Genomic DNA, 21,250 nt, shown 5'->3' on the forward strand with positions numbered 1-21,250 from the left:
TTATTTATTATTTATTTTTGGCTGTGTTGGGTCTTTGTTGCTGCATGCGGGCTTTCTCTAGTTGCAGCTAGCGGGGTTATCCTTCCTTGCCGTGCGTAGTCTTCTCATTGTGGTGGCTTCTCTTGTTGCGGACCACAGGCTCTAGGCGCACAGGCTTCAGTAGTTGTGGCACGTGGGCTCAGTAGTTGTGGCTCGTGGGCTCTAGAGCGCAGGCTCAGTAGTTGTGGCTCACGGGCTTAGTTGCTCTGGCATGTGGGATCTTCCTGGATCAGGGCTCGAACCCATGTCCCCTGCATTGGCAGGCGGGTTCTTAACCACTGTGCCACCAGGGAAGTCCCCCTTCAGTTACTTCTTGATAACTTTACTCCCCTGCCCAAAAGAGAGTAGCCTGGCTCCTGGGAACTTCCTGTGGCCACAAGGCTGGGAGGGCGCAGCACTGGAATGACTGAAAAATCTGTGTGCTTCTAGTATTTCTAAACATTCTCCCTCCCTCCTTTGACCTTCTTGCTTCTTCTTTAGCTACTAAGGAATAAATTGCAGGCGGGGCTGAGGTGGGGAGGGAGCTCAGGAAGTGGATACTGTTTCCGCAGGCAGGGTCAGATCCAGGTCCAGTCACCCCCGGGGGTGTGTTGACCTGGGTGCTCCATCAAGCACTACCTCTAGCCAGGGAGCAAGGCCCAGCCCCTGCCCTCAGGGAGTGCATAGGCTAGGAGGAGAGCTAAATACAACAAAAGCCACAGTGAATGTGCAGGGGGTTGAGGGGACTCAGGCAGGTACTGATGAAGTTACTAAGTTGGCCACTTGCTCTTTTGGGTTATGACACTTTCCAGAAGCTCCTGATAAAAGGCAACTGAAGAGCCCATTAACCCCTCACCCAGTAATTCAGATACGCATCTTAGCTTCCCTGCTCGTCTTCTCAAAGATGGCAGAACCCAGCGGAGAGGAGACACTAGACTGAAAATGTCCTGTTTAAGGCTGTGGGCAGCAATGTCCAGAGAACAGGGCAAAGCAGTCTGGAGGGGTTGTGCTCTGTACATGGCAGCAGAGGGCCTCCAAGGAGTCAGATGCCAGGAGAACAGAATCCTGACCTTAGGAATCACCTGATTCACAGGTGAGGAAACTGTGGACCAGTAAGGGGAGGGGGGGGGGGGTTGGCCCCATCCCACGGGAGTTAATGACCTGGAGCTTGAGCCGTCTTCTTCCCCCCGGTGTGGTGGAAAGCCCTCAGACTTTGGAGCCAGATAGAACTTGATTTGAACCTAAACTCTCCCTTTAGTTTATGGCTAGCTATGTGGTCTTAGAAAAGTCATTTGCCTCTCTGAGCCTCGGTTTTCCTCAGCTGTGAAATGGAGACAATAGCCCTTTTTCAGGATTGTTGTGAAAACCGAAGATAACATATGCAATCACCTGGCACATAGCAGGCATATGACAATCAGGACCACTACTGTCATTACTTCTCCCACCCAAACTGCCCCCGGCACGGACAGGTAGGTAGAGGGCCGGCTGCGGCAGAAGATTTCTCTGTGCTTGGTGATGGTTATAGGAGGGCGTTAAGTTCCCATTGGTGGGGCCAGATGCATGGAAACTAGAATGTGCCCCATGGAGGGGCAGAGAGGTTTTTTCTAACTAACCCTGGCTTGCAGAGGGTGCAGGCCCGGGGGCCACCCCTAGCTCACAGCCTGGAGAGAGGCCCAGGAGGCGTGGCCTCTTAGTAATAAGAGGTGTGGCCCCTCATTCACATTAAGGCACCTGCCAGCCGCGTGCTTTGCAGTCACCAGAGCAGGCACCTTGGACAGATATACTACAAAGAGTCTCTCTCTTTCTCTCCCTTTTGCTCCAGTTTCCTCATTTATGTATTTGTTTTTATTCTTTTACTATATGACGTCAACAACACTTTCTGAGCGTGATGTACTGTGCTCTATCCTATTAGCTTAAATGCATAGTTCATTCAATTTTATCCTCACAACAGCGCTGCATGGAACATGACGTCATCCCCATTTTACAAGAGGCAAAACTGAGGCTCAATTTCTTGCTGGAAGTCACTTGGCCAAGAAGGTGCCAGAACAGGGATTCAAACCCAGGGAGCCTTGCCTGACTTCAAATCCAGTATCTCCGCACCTGAGACTAGTACCTCCTGCCTGGGCTTGAAGTTCTTTCCAGGGAAGAGGGGTAGATATGAGTAGGGCCTGCAGATTTTGGAGACTGCAGCAGGCCTGGCTCCTGGGCAGGTGTGGGTGCATGTTGGGAGTGGAAGCCCCATTCAAACCCCAGAGAGTTCGCTCATGAGGCAACCCTGAATTCATGGAGGGCATCCCGGCAGCAGAACTAGGTGAAGAGCACCACCCAGCAGCAAACGGGAAGAGAATGAGGGAGACGTTTGGTCCCTCCCAATATCTGTTTTCCTTCTCTTGGCAATGGCCTCAGTTCCCCCAACCAGTTTTGAAGGAAGCTGTCTCTGCCCCAAGCTCTGAGGCCCTGGCTCTCAGGCCTAAAGAAATCCTCTAATCCCTGCCAGTCCCCATTATTGGTCCATGGATGAGCACATGGACCAGCAAGACATTTGGAGAAATTCCTTGGGATCTTCAGAAAGAAGCTGCCCCACTTTTCTGAGCAAGCTTCCATGGGTAACCTTTCTAACTGGTGTTTCCACCTCAGGTCCCTGTTTTTAAAAACTCAACTGTAGGGATTTAATGCAATCCCTTATCAAATTACCCATCACATTTTTCAGAGAAATAGAGCAAATAATGCTAAAATTTATATGGAGCCATAAAAGACCTGGAATTGCTAAAGCAATCCTGAGGAAAAAGAACAAAGCAGGAGGCATAACCCTCCTAGACTTCAGACAATAAAACAAAGCTATAGTAATCAAAACAGCATGGTATTGGCACAAAAACAAACATATGGATCAATGGAACAGAATAGAGAGCCCAGAAATAAACCCACACACCTACCATCAATTAACCTTTGACAAAGGAGGCAAGAAAATACAATGGGAAAAAGTCTCTTCAGCAAGTTGGGAAAGCTGGACAGCCGCATGTAAATCAGTGAAGTTGGAACACACCCTCATACCATACACAAAAATAAACTCAAAATGGCTTAAAGACTTAAAAATAAGATGTGACACCATAAAACTCCTAGAAGAGAACATAGGTAAAACATTCTCCGACATACAAAGTTTTTCTTAGGTCAATCTCCCAAGGCACTAGAAATAAAAGCAAAAATAAACAAATGGAACCTAATCAAATTTACAAGCTTTTGCATAGCAAAGGAAACCATAAACGAAATGAAAAGACAACCTATGGGCTGGGAGAAAATATTTGCAAATGATGCCACTGACAAGGGCTTAATTTTCAAAAAGTGCAAACAGCTCATACAACTCAACAACAAAAAAACAAACAACCCAATTGAAAAATGGGCAGAAGACCCAAATAGACATTTCTTCAAAGAAAGGCATACAGATGGCCAAGAGACACATGAAAAGATGCTCAACATCACTAATTATTAGGGAAATGCAAATCAAAACTACAATGAGGTACCGCCTCACACTGTTCAGAATTGCCATCATTAAAAAGTCTACAAATAACAAATGCTGGAGAGGGTGTGGAGAAAAGGGAACTCTCGCACTGTTGGTGGGAATGTAAATTGGTGAAGCCACTATGGGAAACAGTATGGAGTATCCTCAGAGAACTAAAAATAGAACTATCATATGATCCAGCAATCCCACTCCTGGGCACATATCTGGAGAAAACCATAATTCGAAAAGATGCATGCACCCCAATGTTCATTGCAGCACTATTTACAATAGCCAAGACATAGAAGCAACTTCAATGTCCATCGACAGAGGAATGGATAACGAATGTGGTACATATATACAATGGACTATTACTCAGCCATAAAAAAGAATGAAATAATGCCATTTGCAGCAACATGGATGGCCGTAGAGATTATTAAACTAAGTGCAGTAAGTCAGAAAGAGAAAAATACCATGTGATATTGCTTGTATGTGGAATCTAAAATATGACACAAGCAAACCTATCTATAAAACAGAAACAGACTCGCAGACATAGAAAACAGACTTGTGGTTGCCAAGGGGAAGGGGGGATGGGGGAGGGAAGGATTGGGAGTTTGGGATTAGCAGATGAAAGCTATTATATAGAGAATGGATAAACAACAGGTCCTACTGTATAGCACAGGGAACTATATTCAATATCCTATGATAAGCCATAATGGAAAAGAATATTAAAAAAAGAACGTATATATGTATAACTGAATCACTTTGCTGTACAAGGGAAATTAACACAACATTGTAAATCAACTATTCTTCAATTAAAAAAAATAAACCCAACTGTAGGAAAGTTAGAAGGCCACAGGGCTTGCAAGTCCCCACCCCTACCCAGAGGGCCCTGGCCGAAGTGGTGAGAACACAGTTGAGGCCAGACTAGTGGAGTAACAGACACCACAGTCGCTCCCCTGACTCCTGACCCAGAAGAGTCAGCCAGGCGCCCAGGCCAGGACACTGGGTATTTTCAGCCTCCAGCAGTATCAGCAGGGGCTGGGAGGCCTCAGCCATATTGTATTTCATGTGACCCCGGCACCAGGCCAGCAATACGGCCATGGGGTGCCGGCCTCGTGCCCTTGCCTGGCCTGGGCCCTGTCTCCCTTTCTGCTGGTCTTCAGAGCCAGAGAGGAGCAGAGGCCTGGGGGACAGGCTCCTGCCAAACGGGCACCAGAAACAGCAGCAAGAGGGATTGGCAACTTTAGCTGTCACCAAAAGTGCTCAAGAATGGGCTTTGGGCCCCTCAGCAACCCTGCTCTCGGCATTCACTCTGTAGACATCCTGAGCAGTGCTTCTTTCTGGGTACCATTCGGGGGCTTGAGTGACCAACCATCCCCGTTTGTCCTGGTCGCTCCCGTTTTAGCACTGAAAATCCTGAGTCCCATGAAACCCCTCAGTCCTGGGCAAGCTGAAATGGTCGTTGACCATCTCCTACCTTCTCCAGCTGTGACTCCTCTCTGAAGACGCAGAAACTGAGGCCCAGGAAAGGGAAGTCCCCTGCCCACGTTCACGAAGCTAGAAGGTGAGGGGCTGGCACTGCAACCCAAATCTGTCTAACTCTTCCTGCCCCCTCCCCGGGGCAGGCGGCTTCCTGCCTCCCCCAGGTGATACTAATAGCCCCAAATTGCTCTCCCTCCTCCAGACTCCGCCCACCTCACCTGTCTCTCCCTAGGCTGTCAGGGTTGTTTTTCTAAAGCAGTGCATCAGAATCACCTGGAGGCCTTGTTTGAGCAGTTAGTTAGGCCCCTCCCCCAGAGTTTCTGATTCAGCAGGTCTGGGGTGGGGCTTGAGAATCGGCATTTCTGACAGGTCCGAGGTGATGCTGACACTGCTGGATGGGGAACACGCTTTGTGTGATGCAAACCGCAGCTCTGATAAAAGTCTCCCAAAACCTCTGAGCCTTCCTGTGGCCCACTGAATAAAGGCCCAGGCCTGGGTTCAAGCCCCTCTGTGATGCAGCCCCCATCTCCCCCACGGCCCCCCCCCTCCACACCAGGTCACCACCCTGCCAAGCAACTCCGCATCCTCAGGAACTGCTCTGCTCTCTCCTGCCCCTGTGTCTTCGCTCAAGCTTTTCCTGGCCTGGACTCCGCAGCTCCTCCGCACACACCAATCCCCTTATCCCTTAAGCCTGTTTCAAATGCCACCTCCTCTGGATGCCTCCTGGGGCCCCCATCAGTCAGGATGAAGAACCCCTCCCTCAGCTCGCAGCTGAGCCCCTATTTCATCCTGCCCTGTGTAACAGCTGTCCTTGTCACTAGTCTGTGGATTCCTTGAGGACACAGATTGTCTTTTTCATCTCTGTCTACATATTTGTTAAATGGATGTGACAGAACCGGGACAACAGCCGGATCTTCAGGGAGGCAGATTTGAACTCAACCTGAGAAAAACTTGCAACAACGTGAACAGTTTGACACCAACTCTTGAGGGTCCTGCCAGGAGATCATGAACTCCCTGTCACCTCTGGGCAACTCCAGCGGGGTTGGGTGGGCATCTACAAAGTCGCTGAAGCCCCTGGTTAGGCAGGCACTGAGCACCCAACCTCCTCCTCAGGCCCCTGTCTCCCCAGGAGAACCTGATCCCCACCAAACCTACTGCCCTGCTGTCCAGACCCACAGAGCCCCAAGGGCTGGCTGGACCTTGCCAAAGGCGAGTGATGGTAGACTGGCATGAATTTTTGTCAGTGGCCTTCACTGCCTGAATACAGGAAGTGACCAGTGGTGAGGCCCCTGCTCCGGGCCAGCCCCCTCCCTCCTTTGAATACTGCCTTCTCAGAAGGACCAACCCCTCCTGGATGCACCCCTTGCCTCACCTCATCCACACCTGTGCTCCCAGCCGCATGGGCTACAGGAAGCAGCTCATCTCTGGGTTAGCTGAGTATCTGCGGGTTTGCCCCCAGCCTGGGCTCCTTGGGAACAGTGCCCATTTCCACTCCAGGCACGTGTAAATTCTCGGAAGGGCCGTTTACTTCCCATGCCCTGCCAGGTACACACCACAAATGCCCTCTTGCCCTTCTTTATCTGCCCTTGGAAAAGAACCTATGAAATCCATTCCAATCAAGGAGCCCATGACTGAGGCTTCCTGCCCCTGCTCACCCTGGGGAAATTTTTACTGTTTATTTCAGACAAACTTGGGAGACTCACTTGATTACATTGTGGCTAGGCACACTATTGCGGTGGTTTTTGTTTATTTGTTGGTTGAATTGGGGAGAGAAGAGAAGGATTTTCCAGAGTCCAGGCTCATGGCCTGGTAGGGCCTCTTAGGGTCAGCACTAAGAGTTTGGTGAGGTCTGCACTTTATATCACTCAAGACCATCTGCCCTGGCTCCCTCCTCCACCAGGAAGCGTCCATCAATCAGTTTCAAAGCCGGCAGCTTGGTTATTGGAACGGCCTGAGAAAGCTATGACCCAGGGTACCCAGCTGGGGAACACCCAGGTCTCATCTTGCCCCCTGCCAACCTCCAGGTCTCCTGAGCATTCTCGTTTCTGCTCCTTCCTGGGGCTGGCAGAGGTCATAACCTTCTGAAAGAATGCAGGGTCAGCCAGTCCGTCTGAAATTTCCCCTCCGGGTGTGTGAAAGGAGATATGTCCAACTGTGAACACACAGAGCCCACATCCTTATGACTCAGCAGATGTGGCTGTCCTCAACTCTGTCCCCTGGAATGTCAAATAGACTGGCCTCAGAGGTCTGACAGTGTTAGAACAGATGCTACAAAGCCTGGGGTAGAGGCACGTTCCCCATGAGTCCTTTTGGACAACACCCAGACACCCAGATTCACCCACCCACACAGAGACAGACGCACACACCCAGAACCCCCAGACACACAGTCAGATGCACATACACAGAAACAAAGAGAAAACTCAGATACATCCAGGGCTGCGCACACACACACACACACACACACACATCCAAATATACCCACAGAGACAGATGCGCACATGCAGGTACCTTGAAGTGCGCACACACACACACACACACACACACACACACACACACACACACTCCTCCAAAGGACTCAGCCAGAGCCTGCCCTGTCATCTATGCCTGACCTTGAACACCTCTTCCAAGCCCAACAGGTGGCCTCTGGCTCTCTGGAAGGGCCCTCTGGGTCTCTGACCTGGAATCAGGGTCACAATGGCTAGGGGTGGGGAAAAATGGTAAAGTCCTAATTCATCACACTACTACTTCAACACCCAGAGGAGACGTTTTACTCTTTCATTTGGTGACTTTCCAAAGTTCAGCCATGGGAAGGTGTCAGGACAAGCAAACAGAACACTAACCCATACTTTCTTTCCCCTTCTCTTACCAGAAGCTTACTCATTCATCCTTTAAGGCCAGAAGAAAGTCTGACCCACGGTAGGCCTATTCGGCACCAGTGTGTATTAAACTGAGTACACCCTGCAGGACAGGAATGCTGGGAGAGGGTGGCTGCCGGGCGCCCGATTCTGAAGGCTCTGTTTTGGCTTCTTGCCAGCATGAGGTCTGCAGCTTTCCTTGCCGTTTTGGATCCACAGGGAAAAATACGCCATTCATTAATTCAGTCCATAAATACTTACTGAACCCCCACAGACACTGTACACAAAACAGCAAACAGGCCCAGTCCCGCTCTCACAGAGCTTATGGCCCACAAGAGGAGGCAGACATGAAAAACTCATAATTCTTAAAGGAAATATTTGTTATGGGCTGAATTGCATCTTCTACCTCCCCCGCAAACTCATATGTTGAAGTCCTAACCCTCAGTACCTCAGAATGGGACTATTTGGAGATATGGCCTTTAAAGAGGTGATTAAGTTAACAGGAGGCCAGGAGGGTGGGCCCTAATCCAGTATGACTGGTGTCCTTATAAGAGGAAATGCAGACACACAAAGAGACACTAGGGATCCTTGTGACCGGAAGAACAACCATGTGAAGAGGCAGCAAGAGGACGTCTGTCTGCAAGCCGAGGAGGGAGGTCCCAGAGGAAACCAACCCTACTGGCACCTTGATCTTGGACTTCCAGCCTCCAGAGCTGTGAGAAAATTAATTTCTGTTGTTTGAGCCACTCAGTCTGTGGTATTTTGTTATGGCCATCCTAACAAACTAAATCAGCATCAAAAACAACAAAACAAGGAAACAAGGTAGGGGCCAAATAGTCTGAGTCCTGCATTTACTTCTTCTTCTTCTTCTTCTTTTTTAATATTTATTTGGCTGCACTGGGCTTTAGTTGCGGCACGCAAGATCTTTTTAGTTGTGGCATGCGGGCTCTAGTTCCCCAACCAGGGATCAAACTCGGGCCCCCTGCGTTGGGAGCGCAGAGTCTTAGCCACTGGACCACCGGGGAGGTCCCTGCATCTACTTGTTTAGAGAGTTGTTACGCCTCTTGAAGTGAGCTACACAAGTTCTGAACAAAAAGGCAAAGCAGCAGTGTCTCCCTCTCAGCACCCTGCCCCCAGCAGGGCTCTGTTCCGGCCTCCCCCGCAAGTACCCTCTGGAGGGGTGGGAAGAAGACGGCCAACTGAGAGCCTCTGGCACCCATGTGGGAAGAAGGCCCTTCCTGCTTTCTCTTCTGTTTAATAAACCATTGCTGAGGCTCTGTGCAGAATCAGGCATCACAGAGGTGTGTTGGGGCAGAAAAGGTGAGCAGGAGGTGTGCCCGGGCCCCAGGAACCCTCTAACCAGAGTTCAGGGCACCAGCGTGAGTGCCACTGTCGCCATGGTTGTTCTCCTTTTACATTTCTCAGAGTTGCTCTTTATGCCTGTGGTCTCAGAGTACAACTAAGGTATGTAAATAACAGATCCCTTATGTTTGCGAAGTTCTTCAAAGTTGACAAACCTCCCTTACAAAATGGGTCTCAACGAGGCACTCATGACAGGTAACATTGATGTTACTATCACCATTGCACGGATGAGAAAATTGAGGCCCAGAAAGGATGAAATGACAAGGCCAAGATTCAACAGCTGAAAAGTACCAGGAATTAGCCCAGGCCTTTTGGTGAAGCAGTGAAATATACCAAGGACTGCTAAGAAGTAGAAAAGGGAATTGAAGGAATTCAATTCACAGGACCGCCTCCTCTCCATTCAAAATGAGCAGGGGAATGGCCCAGATGGCTTTTTTTGTTTTGTTTTTGGCCGCACCATGCGGCATGTGGAACTTCCCCGACCAGGAATTGAACCCATGCCCCCTGCGGTGAAGCCGGAACCTTAACCACTGGACAACCAAGGAAGTCCCCAAATGGCTTTTCAAACTCTGTCCAGCCTCTGGGATTAAACTCAGAGAGACAGGAAGGCACCAGACAGTGAGTTGGCAAACTCAGCGTAGTTGGGCTTGGAAGATATCCTCAGACCAGCATCCTTAGGCAAATTCCAAGGGGAGGTGGTGACTGGGGAAGTGAGCTGCAAAGCAGGGGGGATTTTCTACCCCTTCTCTTTAAAATGGGAATAATAATACAACAGAGGCATTCTCACTGAGCGGCATGATGACCTCTGATTAAGGTAAAAAAACACAGAGCAAAGCCAGCATTAAGTCATGAGGGGAAAGGCACACTTGGGGATCGTCACCACAGCCTCCAAGTCCTGTCCACTGTGGCATCTCATGACCATTAGGGTTGATTTTTTTCACCTCACTTTCTCCCTGTATTATTTTAAAATTTGATAGATGACAACCATAGATAACTCATATGTAAGTGAGAAAGCATAATAAAAAAATGAACTCCCGTGAGCCCCTCGTGAACTTAGAGTTGTCCAGAACGCTGCCAACAGCCTGGTGCCCACGCTTGTCCTCTTCCCCATCTCAGCCGCCAGAGGTAAGTGTCACCCTGAATTTTGAGCATAATTATTGCCTTGCTTTGAAAACACTCTTTTATCACATTGACATGTATTTCCAAACAAAGGATAGTATAGTTTTTGAGCTTTATGAAAACAGTATCATGCTCTCTCTAGTTCTCTGGGATGCTTTGTTCATGCAACATTGTCTCTCCAGGAAAAGTAGAGAAGAATGTGGATTTCAGGGTGGGCAAAACTGGGCTGGAATCCAAATTCTAAATGCTCCAGCTGTGTGATTGCATGCAAAATTTTTTAAATTAATTGATTTTATTTTTGGCTGCGTTGGGTCTTTGTTGCTGTGTGTGGGCTTTCTCTAGTTGCGGCGAGTGGGGGCTACTCTTCGTTGCAGTGCACGGGCTTCTCATTGTGGTGGCTTCTCTTGTTGCGGATCACGGGTTCTAGGCACGTGGGCTTCAGTAGTTGTGGTTCGCGGGCTCAGTATTTGCGGCTCACGGGCTCTAGAGTGCAGGCTCAGTAGCTATGGTGCACGGGCTTAGTTGCTCTGCGGAATGTGGGATCTTCCCGGACCAGGGCTCGAACCTGTGTCCCCTGCATTGGCAGGTGGATTCTTAACCACTGCGCCACCAGGGAAGTCCCTGCATGCAAATTTCTTAACTCCATTGAGTCTCAGCTTCTTCATCTATAGAAATGGGGCTCTCCTTTCTCCTACAAGTTCACAAAGAGGATTAAATAAAGCGTATATAAATGTTCCTATTACAGAACAGGTTTTTAAAAATTATTGAGAGCTTATTTTTTTTTCTTTCATTTTTTTCTAGCTCGAGGGGGGAGAATCACTGATCCACAGGGGGGAAATACTTACAAAATTATTCCTCCCTAGACAATATAACCAACTATTTTTTCGATTACGAACTGGGAACACAAATTTTATTCAATAAGTAAAGACATTACTAAAATATGTACTTCAGCTATATATTATGACTTGCTAATGGATAGAGGGGGAGAGAAAAAGGGAACTAGTGGGAGAAAGGGAAAAATAGAAACTATTAATGAGAGGTCAGCAACTGTGTTTCTGCTTTTTGAAATGTGAATTAACCATTGTTTACAGCCCTTCGATGGCTCCAATCCCTAAGCCTATTAAGGTCTGCTTAGAATGGGATTCTCTCAGCAGCCCACCAAGGAACAATTATTCTTTGGGGTGCAGCAACGGTGAACAGAACAATGTCAGAATGACATCAAGTTGTGAACCAGCTGGAAAGTTCGATAAGCCTGTGCCAGATGAAATTCCTTGTGATATCCCAGTCCTCAATTAAGCTCTTTTCACACGTACCTACTTTCCTTTCATAGAGATTTTGTGGTTCACCTCTTATGGTATGGCCTTCTTCGCCTGCTTCCAAAATAAGGCTTTCGGCAAATAAATAGGCTAGTGGAAAAGGCAAATGAAATCCAAGATCTGGAGTCAGAAAAACCCGTGAGATTGACATTAAAATGCAGAGCACTGAAATATTTATATGTGCCTTTGTGAAATATTAATGCAGCATTCTGCAAACATACAGGCAAACACTCGGGGGCAGGGCACCTTCAGACTCTTTGAAGACTGCCTTTTAACTGAGCTCATCACTGGAAATGTTCCATTCGCCTCAGGGCACACTGTGGTCTCCTGAAGTGTCAGCTGGTCAACACAGCCTTCTTCAGAACTAACCCAGAACACCTAGTTCCCCTGGGCCAGCTGTTCCACCCTTCCTCACACCTGGAGGGCACCAGCCCTCTGCCAGCCGAGAGGCCACAGGGACTGGGGCCCTGTATGGGATTGGCACAGATGCTTGGCTTCGGGCTGCTAGGTGTCAAAGTCATCCTCAAACGATGCACATCTTCAAAGGCTCGTCTCTGCCCACTGCCTGGCCCTGTGCTTCCTGAGGGATTTGGGAACCCCAGCGGGTGCCTTCAAACCCCAGAGAGCTGCGCTGAGGGGGACCCAGCCAACAGGGCTTTATGTAATCCGGATGAGAAGGAGCGGGGAGGAGCAGCCTGTAAGTAGGACGGAGTCCTGGATTCCCAGGACTTTACAGAATGTAGAACCCCGTAGGGGAAGTTATCAAGTCTGTCCTGTTCATTGTTCTAACCCTGGCATCTGGAACAGTCCTAGGCATACAGTGGGAGCCCAATATATATCGGTTCACTGACCAACTTGCAGCCCATGGAGGTTGGCTGCCGAGCTATCCCCACTCAGGGGCAGTGCCCTTCGCAAAGATGGAAAAAAGCAAGTGTGACCGTTTCTCCCGTTTCCAGAAATGAATGACAGGGCAGGCAACAGTAAAGGACCGATGAGAGCATGTTTAAAATGACGCAAAGCAAAGTGTCCATCCACTTCCTGAAAGGTCTCCCACAGTTATCAAGCTGAAGAAATGAACACAGTACTAGGAGTCAGGAAGTCTGGGCTTTCGTCAGACATGTTCACGAATCTGCTGTGTGAAGCACAACTAGTCACTTCCTCTCTCTTGGTTTCAGTTTCCTCTTCAGTACAGTGCAGTGGTTGGGCCAGACAAGTTCCAAAAGGCTTACCCTTTGGTCATGATTGCAAACTCAAGACTGGGTTTGTCAAAGCCATTCACTGCCCTCTTTCCTAGCAGGAGGGCAGCCGCCTACTCGCTACCACGTTTTACTTCCTAGGAGGGCCCAGGAGCCCTTGTTCTAGAACATTCCCTGCTGATCTATGTGACCAGCCACAGCCATGACCCAGGGGCCCTGAACACAGTTAGCAGTTCTCAGCCTCGGCTATCCTCCAGAGGCTGGAGGGAGGCACAGAGCTGGACCCTCCTGAGAACTGGGACGTCCAAGGCAACGGCAGAGCTTTCTTCAACAAGCTTGCAGGCCACTCTATTTCTGGCTGGAAGCTTTTCTGAAACTGGACTGCCTTTCCGTTTCTGTGGGGCCATTTTGCCCTAGATCATTCACTGGATGAGGGCCGCCGGGCCCACTCTCTCACACAACGTGCTTAAAACTTGCTGCTGACAAAGGGAAAGGATGCCTCCCCTTCTCCCCGTGCCCTTTCCTTTCCACCCTTATTTTCTTCCCCTCTTTCCTTCCTGGCACACTTTCCCTCACTCACCTTCCACAACTTCTCTCCCTTTTTCCCACCTCTTCCCATGTACTTTCTCAGCCTTGGTGCCTCACCCCGACCCTCTTTACTTCCGGCTTCCAAGGGTCTTCTCTTGGGTTTCTGCTCAGCACCACCATTCTTTTGGCCTGGAAAGCAGGGCTCAGATTTCTATGTTGTCAAAGTTCTCTTGCCATCTTCACTCAAGGGTCCAGGTAATCCATCTTTTTTTTCCTCTCCTTTCTCCCTGTAGGTCCCTCTTTGACCTTCTCCAACCACATCTTCATAAAGCCCCCTGCCCCTATCTTGGCCATCGTTGGCAGGTGTATTAGTTCTCTGGAGCGGCCTCAACACAGAAGCACAGTCTGGGTGGCTTAAACAACAGAAATTTATTTTCTCATAGTTCTGGAGGCCAGAGGTCTGAGATTGAGTCTTGGCAGGGTTGGCTTCTTCTGAGGCCTCTCTCTTTAGCTTGTAGATGGTCGCTTTCTCACTGTCTCTTCATATGGTCCTGTGCATCCTGATCTCTCTTCTTATAAGGACACCAGTCCTATTGGATTAGGGTCTACCTCAGTGACCTCATTTTACCTTAATGACCTCTTTGAAGACCTGTCTCCAAATACTCAGTGGTACCAGAGGTTGGGAGACACAACTCAGTCCACACCAGCAGGGGTGACTGTCGTCGTAGCGGAGGGAGCACAGGCATTATATGCTGGTATCTGGGCTGGTTTTCTTGGGCTGCACTCCTTTAGGGAAGGATGTAGAAGGTAGGCACCCTGCAGTCCAGAGCGGGTGGCTCAGTGTGACCCTCGGAGGTGCTATCCACTCAGCACCCCAGGTGCTCCCCGACAGTCATAGGCACCTGAGCTAAAGAAAATCAGATTGGGAGAGTCCTAAAAGAAGCTGAGCATCAGGTAAACCAGAAGTTTAATAAAAGTGAAAAAAATTACAACACAGTGGGCTGAAAATGGGCTGCTTTAGAAGGTTTGATATGTCGGCCAGCATGACACGTGGACTCCATGTGGGTTCTGGGAGGTCACAGGATTGGTCCCTCACACCCCAAGATTCATTTCACTTCTTATCTTGTTCCCATGGGGGAGGCCTCTGTCTTCCTGGTGTCAGTTTTGACCAGGCTGGTTCTGAACTCCCTCATCCTGTGAGGAAAGCTGCCTGAATCTGACCTTCACCCATGATGATGATGGTCATTTGCATAATTTTCTTAGGTCCACATCCCCATCCCAGGTTCTGAGGTTGGCAGCAGGTGAAAGCCCATTTTGTGGAGAATTAAGAGCTTTGGGAATGCTGGAGTCTCCTGCATTCCCAGGAGGTGACAGCCACAGCTCCCAGGGTCTCCTGGCTCCCCTGCAAATGCTTCTGAATCCTGCATGCCCATCTCTCTTGCAAAGTGCTCAGGGATGCAGAATGCCTGGGTGCTGGCGACAAGCGGGGTCCAAGAGTCTGCATAGAAAGGAGCCCTGCGGGGCCCAGGCCTCCCTGGTGGCCACCTTGAGCCTGGCCAGTTAGGAGGTACTGCTCCTCCTCCGGGGGTGGAGGGCTTTCCTTTTGGCGATGTCCTCCTCTGTGTCACTCTCACAATTCCTCTGGAAGAAAGAAAAAAAGAGAGACCCAGGGCAAGAGGGTCAGAAGGTGCCAGGAATGGGGTTGTGCTAGGTAACCTGAGCTGATACACCTGGGTCATGGGCCTGTAAACCAGGGAGATGGACATTGAGGGGAAGCCTGTTGCTCTGTCCAGACACCAGGGGTGGGTGGGATGGGGGTGGGGAGGGACCTGAAATGGGGCCAGACCAACTGCCTTGAGGCCGCCTTCCCAGGAGGAAGGAATACAGGCAGAGCAGAGCATCTAGGGAAAATCAGGTACCAGAAGAGGCCAAATTGTAATAATAATGAAAATTATATCCGGTGTCCTTTGTGGCTGCCACATAATCAAGACCACTTGGATAGTTGGTCTGTGGGCTGGTGGGTCTCCTGAACTCAGCCTAGAGAGAACGGGGGAGGGATAGCCACAGGGATCTCCCCAGACTCCGACGGCCACCTCCCCCCCTCTTCTTTGACTGGCTTAAGCTGCGCCTTTAGCCAGCCCTGCCATGTAGTCTTTCCAGGGAAATGGCTTCCGTGCTCCATTTTTATGAAAGAGAAAAAGAGTAAAGTGCAGTCCGTCAGCTCCTACATGGCTAAGCCGGAGTGGAGCAGCCACCCTGGTGGTCACCGTGCCTTTTTCATTCACGCCACATGCATCTAATTAAATTATTAGAACTATTAAACAAAGTCCTAATTCAGAAAGACAATGCAAGTCATAAAAAAAAAATGTATTGTCAGATGTTCAATTTTAATGCTTCCTAAACAAAAGGACGTATCTTTTCTTTTTTAAGGAAAATGCCTTTGGGAAAACTGAATAATAGATGTCTGGAACCCATTCCTTTTTCTTTTTTTTAATTCTTTGGCCACGCCATGCAGCACGCAGGGATCTTAATTCCCTGACTAGGGATCGAACCCCGGCCCCCTGCAGCGGAAGCCCAGAGTCTTAACCACGGGACCACCAGGGAAGTCCCCTGGGACTCATTCCTTTTCCACGTGTAGGGTAAGCCATCAAGCTGATATCAGGTGCTGACTGTTTGAGTAAAAAAGAGGACTATTTTAAATGTCTGCACAAGGACAAAAATTAGGAAAGAGTTTTATACGCTTTTCAATTACTCTCTGTTCCTCTTTCCCAATGGCCAGCACTGTACCAGGGCAACTCGGCCTGAAAGGCATGCCCGCTGTCAGCCATGTGCCTACCCAGGGCCCTCTCTCCTTCCCCTGGCCTGAGCCAGCTGGCAATCCAAGGTCAAGATCAACTTTAGCCAAATACATCCTGGACCAAGCCCGGCTATAACAATAAAAATAACTCGAGCTCTGCTGAATAGAAACTTTTGAGCGTGAGTCAGAGCCATACAATACAAAAGACAGCTGGAGAACAGTTTGCCTGTGATTAACAGGGATTTTCAGAGGGAGCAAGTCCAGTCCCCTTTTACAGCAGATGAGGAAGGCAGCCAGAGAAGGGACATGGCTTGGCCAAAGCCACGCGGTTGTTTTGGCCAAAGCCACGCGGACATGTTTTGGCCAAAGCCAATCCTCAAGTTCCGGACAAGAGTGAGAATCAAGAAGGGCTCAGGCTGGTGGCAGGGAGCACAGGGGCTGTGCCAGGTCCTGCAATGCAGCCTAAGTGCTGTGTGCCCTGAGGCTGCCCAGGGCTGACGGCCCATTCACCTCAGGCTGCCGCCTTCCAGCCTCTCCCTGAGCAGGCAGTCACCTTCTGTCCTGACCTGTGTCATCCTAGACCCTCCTGGGGCCCTCACCACACTCGGTGAGCAGTGGGGAGGGTCTGTCAGGGAACCTCGACCAGCTGCAATACTAACACTGCATTTCGTAGCACCAGCACTGCATTTTACAGTCTACCAGAGGATTTTAAACAACAATAATAGCTGCTAATAAGTATTGAGCACTTAAAATGCCAGGCTCTAAGAATATGTCATCATTTAATCCTCATGACTACCCTGTGAGGTAGGACCTATTGTTAACCCCATTTTACAAATGATGACATTTTGGCACAGAGAGGTTAAGTAATTTCCTCAAGGTCTCACAGTAAGTGGAAGATTTGAATCCTAGCAGTCTGGCTCCAGAGGCCATGCTCTTGACTACTATATTATTTTGTAAGTCTCTCATTTTAGATGTACGTAAAACTGCAACAAGCTAATCAAATATAAGATATCATCTAAATAGTATTGTTTTTATTATTATTGGCAATCTAAAGCAAAACAGAAATGGGAAAAATCGGCAAATGAATGTAAAGCTTTCATTCTAAAGCAGATCCTTGGATCGGCAGGAATTGATTTTGGATTGCCCCCGGCAGTCTCATTGTCCACTGTTCCCACGGTCCCTGGCAGGCTACAGGTCCTCAGGGGAAGGCTGGGGCTGTGGAGTGGCAACAGCAGTCCCTTTGAAAGCCCACCAGGAAAGGATTCGAGGTCCTCCAGAGGCTCATGCTGCCCCCTTGGAGCGCCCCCTCCCAGCACTACCCCAGTGGTCCCCTCGAACACAGATCACTGTGCAGAGCCTGCCAGAAACAGTTCAGCCCCACCTCCTCTCCCCGCCCCCTTCCCCCCAGCTCCAGGCCACACCCAGAGTTCCACCCAATCAGAGGGCATTGCATTTACCCACCAGGTCCTCATTCTGCCTGAGCTGCACCTTCTTCATCAGGGAGCGGGTGAGGTGGTTACACAAGGAGACGATGCTGAAGGAGAGCTGAGGGAGGGGGAGGAGAGGAACCGCCAGGTGAGGATGTGCACCGAGACCCCGGAGGGAACCAGGGGCCCACCTGGCCCCCGCCCCCACCCCTAAGCCCTGACCCACCTTCCACCGCCTGCGGACATACTGCTTCTTGAAGTTCTCCAGGTTGACCAGGGACTCCCTGCGCACCAGGGCTTGCTGGTTGTCCACAGGCTGGGAGACAAAGCAGAGCATGGCGGCTGACGCTGGGCTTCGGACGGCAGCAGGGCCCCGGACCTCACGCCACCCTTAGCCTGACCCCGGGACCTCCCTGCTGGGCAGGGCCCGCAGAGGAACCTCACGCTGAGGGCAACGGCTCCAGAAGTCCAGCTGTTCCGGAGATGCCCTCGGCACCCCTGCGCTATTATTACCACAGCCAGGTGTGCACACTGGCTGGGCTGGAGGCTCAGCCCCTACCTCCCCGAAGGGGAAGAGCAGGAGGCAGGTCCTTCAACCATGGGTCACTCTGGGGAAGGGTCATCGTACAGCAGCCCACGATGCCCACTGTGCACGGGGCCAGTTCTGGGCCTAGCAAAATGGATGCCTCGTTAGCAGACGGGCATTAGTACTCCACTCAAAAATAAATGTAAGGAAATAGGGGCTTTGATGGGGGTCGAGAGGAGATGGGATGTGTAGTTGCCTTTCACTGCTTGGCAGTCAAGGCTTAGCTTAAACCCTGACTTCTCCAAGAAACCTGGCATGGCTTCTCTGAGCCTCAGTTTTCTCATCTGTAATATGGGGATGATAAATAGCATTGTGTCACAGGGTTGTTTAGGATTAAGTAAATGGGGATGTAAAGTGCTTAGCTTAGAGTTGCTCAATAAATAGTAATATATTATTTATAGCCTTCCTGTCTTCTCCATTCCATCTTTTTATAAATTATTTTATTTTTATAATAGCTTTATTGCGATGTAATTGATATACGAAAAAAACTGGACATATTTAATGGACTCCAATGTGAGGAGTCCATTCCCTCATGAATTCCTGCCTCTTCGTAAAACAAGGTTTTCCTAGATTGAGAAATCAAGAGATGGGTTTCAGGGGTTCTGTGAACCTCCTGAAATGCTCTGCAAATTTTAGTGCATAAACTTGTACACAAATGTTCACAGCAGCATTATTCATAATAGACAAAAAGTGGAGAGGACCTAAATGTGCATCAACTGATGAATGGACAAACAAAATGTGGTATATCCGTACCATGGAAGAACTGAATGGAAACTCCATTCAGGGAAAGAATGAAGTACTAATACATAGTACAACATGGATAAACCTTGAAAACAGTATCGTAAGTGAAAGATGCCAGACACAAGAGGCCACGTAGTGTATGATTCTAATTACATAAAATGTCCAGAATAGGCAAATCCACAGAGACAGAAAGTAGATTAGCAGTTGCCAGGGCTGGAAAGAGGGGAGCATGCGGAATGACTATCTACGAAAGGGTGTGAAGTTTCTTTCTGGGGTGATGAAAATGTCCTGGAATTAGATAGTAATGATGGTTGTATAACCTTGTGAATATACTAAAAAGCACTGCATTGTACAGTTTCAAACGGTGAATTTTATAGTATGTGAATTATAGCTCAATTAAAAAAAAAACTTAGTGTATAGGTACAGACATACATTTCCTCTGAGAAGAGTCAATAGCTTCCAATGATTCTTAAAGGACTCCGTGACTCAAGGAAACGAACTGCCCGGGGCGATCCATAAGGTCCCATCCAGCTCTATTCTTCTCTCTGCTCTGACAGCCTCCTCACAGCAGTGCCTCCTCTGGCACCTCAGTGACCGCTGAGTGAGGTCACTCATTGATTCCTGATGCTGGTCTTGTCTCCTAACCACACTGCAAGCACACCTCCATGCCTGTTTATTTTTCATCATGGCGCCAGGTGCCAGTGGAAGCCAGTGCATATGGCCGGCAGCTCTGGACCTGACATCTTCTGGCAGGAGGCCCCTTCCCTGTTTACCCAATCTCCCTCCTCCAGGACGGCCTCTGTGTGTTTCAAAGCCCAATTCAGACATGACCTCTTCCAAGATAACTTCCAAGAAACACTCTCTCTCTCCCAACATGACGAAAACGTGTGTGCTCCTTTATTATACTTAACCCCTCTCTCGGTCAGCTCTGCAGTGGAGTCATCCCACTAGTGGACAACAACAGGAAGAACTTTCTTCATGTTTTTGTCAATGTTTCCTCACTACCCACTCCTGATGCAGAGCATAAGACAGTGGGTGCTGAAGAGCTGTACGGATAAACTGTTTCCCTGAGCTGCTGCAGAATCAAACCAGAACGAAGTCCCAGGACCTGCTCATCCCCACCGGCGAGAGGCCCAGGCACCTGCATCAGCCCAGCCGTGAGACCACGGGAGGCTGTCATGACACCATGACTCCCCACAGCTCTGCCTGGGAATCAGCGAGGTGAGAGGCAGAGTCCTGGGGAGGTCAGGAAGCAGGGAGGAGAGTGCACGCAACCTTGACATGGAGGGGAGACGAGAGAGCCAGGGGCTATTCACTCCCCCAAAATGGGACACGGTGGTTTGGGCCAAAGAGTGCAGGAGGGGAGAGAGGAGGAAAAGGAGGAAGGTAGAGAGGAGAGAGAAGAGAAAAGGATGGGGGCTCTGAGGGGCCCATCAGGCCATGTCTTGCTCTCCCAGCCCTTTCCTTAACCGCCTCTCACCTCCTCCGCAAGCCCAGCCCTGGATTTAGGTCCCACCTGGAAGAGAGATGCAAAAGAGGACACAGGGCAACTGATCTGTGCTGAGCCTGCCTTTTCCTGGCATCAAAACCTTCCAGCAGGGCTTCCCTGGTGGCGCGGTGGTTGCGAGTCCGCCTGCCGATGCAGGGGACACGGGTTCGTGCCCCGGTCTGGGAGGATCCCGCATGCCGCGGAGTGGCTGGGCCCGTGAGCCATGGCCGCTGGGCCTGCGCGTCCGGAGCCTGTGCTCCGAAACGGGAGAGGCCACAAGAGTGAGAGGCCCGCGTACCGCAAAAAAAAAAAAACCTTCCAGCAGCTTCTGGGCACTCTCAATAGAACCCAACAGGCTCACCAAGAACCCCAAGCCCTGTATCATCTGGGTCCCTCTGTAACCTGACTTTCTCCCCATCTCCTTCCTGTCCCTGTGGCTTTCATGGCATGGGTCTGCTTGCTGGTCCAGGAACCCAAGGTCTCCGGGTCTTACTGTATTTACTTTGTCATCTTGTTCTAGTCTTTGCTCAAATGTCACCTCCTCAGGAGGCCTTCCTTGACCACCCTGTATAAAATAGCAACCAGCTGCCCCATGCAACTCACAGTGCCTCTGCCCCAGTTCTTCACAGCACCTGTCACTACCTGACATTTTATTCCATATTTATTCATTTGTTGTTAATTCCACCTCCCCATACCTCTCAGCAACTAGTCTCTCCTTCCCAAGGTGACTGGCATCCTGCCTTCCCAGCCCACAGAACATTTCTACCTCTAACTTCACAAATGTCTGCAATTCACCTTCAAGTCGAACCCTTGCAAGGGACACTCTTGCACTTCACTT

The 21,250-nt window shown here is 49.7% G+C and overlaps 1 protein-coding gene across 1 annotated transcript in view; it reads right to left on the reverse strand.

Moving 5' to 3' along the window:
* Positions 1-11,275: 11,275 nt before the first annotated feature.
* DAPK2 (death associated protein kinase 2) overlaps positions 11,276-21,250 on the reverse strand; it is a 122,608-nt gene continuing 112,633 nt past the window's right edge. Inside the window, exons 8-10 of the mRNA XM_060151503.1 lie at positions 17,823-17,912; positions 17,631-17,714; positions 11,276-15,013 (exon numbers count right to left, since the gene is read on the reverse strand). Coding sequence (XP_060007486.1) covers positions 17,666-17,714; positions 17,823-17,912 — 139 coding nt within the window. The 3' untranslated portion in view covers positions 11,276-15,013; positions 17,631-17,665. The remainder of the gene's footprint in view (positions 15,014-17,630; positions 17,715-17,822; positions 17,913-21,250) is intronic.

The sequence above is a fragment of the Lagenorhynchus albirostris genome, chromosome 1 (assembly GCF_949774975.1).
Source record: "Lagenorhynchus albirostris chromosome 1, mLagAlb1.1, whole genome shotgun sequence".
Taxonomy (NCBI): Eukaryota; Metazoa; Chordata; class Mammalia; order Artiodactyla; family Delphinidae; genus Lagenorhynchus; species Lagenorhynchus albirostris.